This window comes from Crocodylus porosus, unplaced genomic scaffold (genome assembly GCF_001723895.1).
Source record: "Crocodylus porosus isolate Cpor-Errol unplaced genomic scaffold, CroPor_comp1, whole genome shotgun sequence".
Taxonomy (NCBI): domain Eukaryota; kingdom Metazoa; phylum Chordata; order Crocodylia; family Crocodylidae; genus Crocodylus; species Crocodylus porosus.
This window is the reverse complement of record NW_017728906.1, coordinates 159146220-159148608: the sequence shown is the minus strand read 5'-3', so window position 1 is coordinate 159148608 and position 2389 is coordinate 159146220. Positions and strand designations below refer to the sequence as shown.

Here is a 2389-nt window from a genome sequence, read left to right as displayed (position 1 = left end):
TGGCCCCGGCTATATAGGCTGGGCCCGGGCTGGGCCGGGCCTGGAGGCGGGGGCGCAGGTAACGCGGGGTGCCCCTAGCCCTAGCCCTAGCCCTAGCCCTAGCCCTAGCCCTACACGGATCAGGCTCAGATCCCAGGTGTTCATCTTGTCTCACTCCCACACTGATCCCAGCTGCTGGAGATCAAGGTGCAAGCTGTAGTCTGTTTGGTTGGGTGCAGTAGAAGGAGCCTGGAGGAAGGTTGCTGCCTCTCCACTACAGTGTATGCGTGCATGCATAGGTGACTGATAGGGGTGCATATGCTCTCCCCTGATGACCAATACTGATGCTGCTGGATGGGCTGGTGCCACCCTGACAGGGCTGTTGCCATTTGTGGCTTCTGTGGGTGCCCCCCCAGATTCAGGAGGCTGTGTGTGTGTGTGTGTGTGTGTGTGTGTGTCCGACCGACCCACCGACCAGGGAGATGATCAGTCTTGGAGGAACAACTAATTTGCTTTTCTCTTTCTTTCATGCACTCTCTCTCTCTCTCCAGCTCTCTGCTGCTGACTCGGAGGCCATGTGGCGCAGCGAGGACAAGGATGGGGTCTCCCAAGTGGGGAACCGGGAGCCCCGCCAGGCTGCAGCTCCTTCCAGCCAGCCTGCCCCACAGAGGGCCGTACTTGGGTTGCTGACCGAGAATGGACAGTGCCTCCAAGCCTGTGGCCAGGTAACTCTTGGAGAGCTGCTGTCTACACCAGGGTGAGGCCTGGTCTGACAAACTTCTTGGGTGCTGTTGCAGAGACAGCGTAAGCAGGGATGGTGCAGGTAGCTCAGCTAGGATGGTGCAGTATAAGCCAGTTGTTAAGACTTCTGTGCTGTAGTTGGGCTGCTTCTAGGAAGGCTCATTTCTCTTTGTTGCCCTTTGTGCATGACACTTCTGATGGGTAACTTCTGTTCTGCTGATGATCTCTAAACTTGAAGTTTTTTAAAAAAAATGAAACCAATAAAACCTCACCCTGTTTCTGCAGACAAACCTGTAAAACTGAAGCATATTGCTGTGATATTGATACACTGGTATCCCCTCTGTCTGTGGTACCCAAACTTCTCAAAGTTACATCCCAACAAAGGCAGGTTTTTATATATCTAAAGTCCTAGGTACCTGGCCTAATGATTCTCTCTCCCTCCCTCTAGCTAAAGTGGCTTCTGACTCTTGTCTCCCCTCAAAAGGGTCACAAGGTAACAACCCTCCCAATGATATAGGGCACTTTCTTTTTAAACCCACAGCTTGGAAACATGTAATTTTGCAAAGCCTGGCTTTCAGATAAGCTTCTAGCTCATAGGGGTGGGGAAAGGGAAGAAGCATTAAATGTGGCCTTGGCATAACCTAAAGGTGTAGACCACCTGCTGTAGAGTCTTCAATCATGAGCCAGTTTCTACTCTAAAGGAATATTTGGAATTGGCAGTATTGGGACTGACTTGGCTAATACATGACCTGTTTCGTCTCCATGCTGCATAGCAAGTGGCCATGAGGGGCATTTGAAGGGCAGTGTTTCAGTTACTACCCAATAAGTAGGACTTCTCATGGTGGGACAGAGGAGGGAAGGGGTACTGCTGGTGAGCACTCAATATAGTGATGTTCTACTTAACCTGCCCAATCTTTTTCCTGATGGGAAGGTCACTGAAGGGACGGTTAAGCAGCTGTTTTAGATGCTAGAATGTGGGGTTTGGTGGAAATGCAGATACTGCCAACTACTGCTCTGTGCCTCCATGGTTGTGTGGCTGGCTACAGGATTCATATGATGTTCAGGGAGCTAGAACTACTCCTGGGGGAAGCCTTTATTTTTTTGCCTTGGCCCCTCTTCCCTTGCTGATCATATTACCTCTGGCGTATCGGCTGGTCCTGAAACCTAAAGCTTGTAATACAAGCTAATGTGACTCTAGTACTGCACTGCAAAAATCAGCTAGAAATGCACTTTTCCCATAATACAGTTGCTATTCCTTTAGGGTGTTTGATAGCCACCTGACTGACAAAATAGTACATGACTCTTACTTCCACTGGCTACCACCTTTAGGTTTCACCTGGCTTTTACCATGCAATGCAATGCTCTGTGCTCTTCAAGCCTGTTCCTAAACAAGAAGATCCTTGTTTCCAGAAGTATGGAGAAACCACTGAAGCCTAGTAGGCTTTCAGCATCACTTGCTTGAGTCTGTGCAGTTCTTGTTGGTATAGTCCACTAGTCTGTATTTATCCTATCCATAGCTACAAACCTGATATACCTGTTCATACTCCTGTTTATGTACAGTTGTGGGTTAAACTAAAGTAGTCTGTTTGAGGGGAAGGGGGTTAGAGAAATAAAACAGAGTTACCACTTGTATAAGATAACAATATGCTGCAGATTACATGCAAACTGC

The 2389-nt window shown here is 48.8% G+C and overlaps 1 protein-coding gene across 2 annotated transcripts in view; it reads left to right on the top strand.

Moving 5' to 3' along the window:
• The first annotated feature begins 258 nt into the window (after positions 1–258).
• The window catches only part of CCNA1 (cyclin A1), a 7735-nt gene continuing 5604 nt past the window's right edge, over positions 259–2389 (top strand). For both annotated transcript variants that reach the window (XM_019530063.1, XM_019530062.1), the window contains exons 1-2: positions 259–278; positions 531–704. In XM_019530063.1, the coding sequence (XP_019385608.1) occupies positions 555–704 (150 nt within the window). In that variant the 5' untranslated portion in view covers positions 259–278; positions 531–554. The remainder of the gene's footprint in view (positions 279–530; positions 705–2389) is intronic.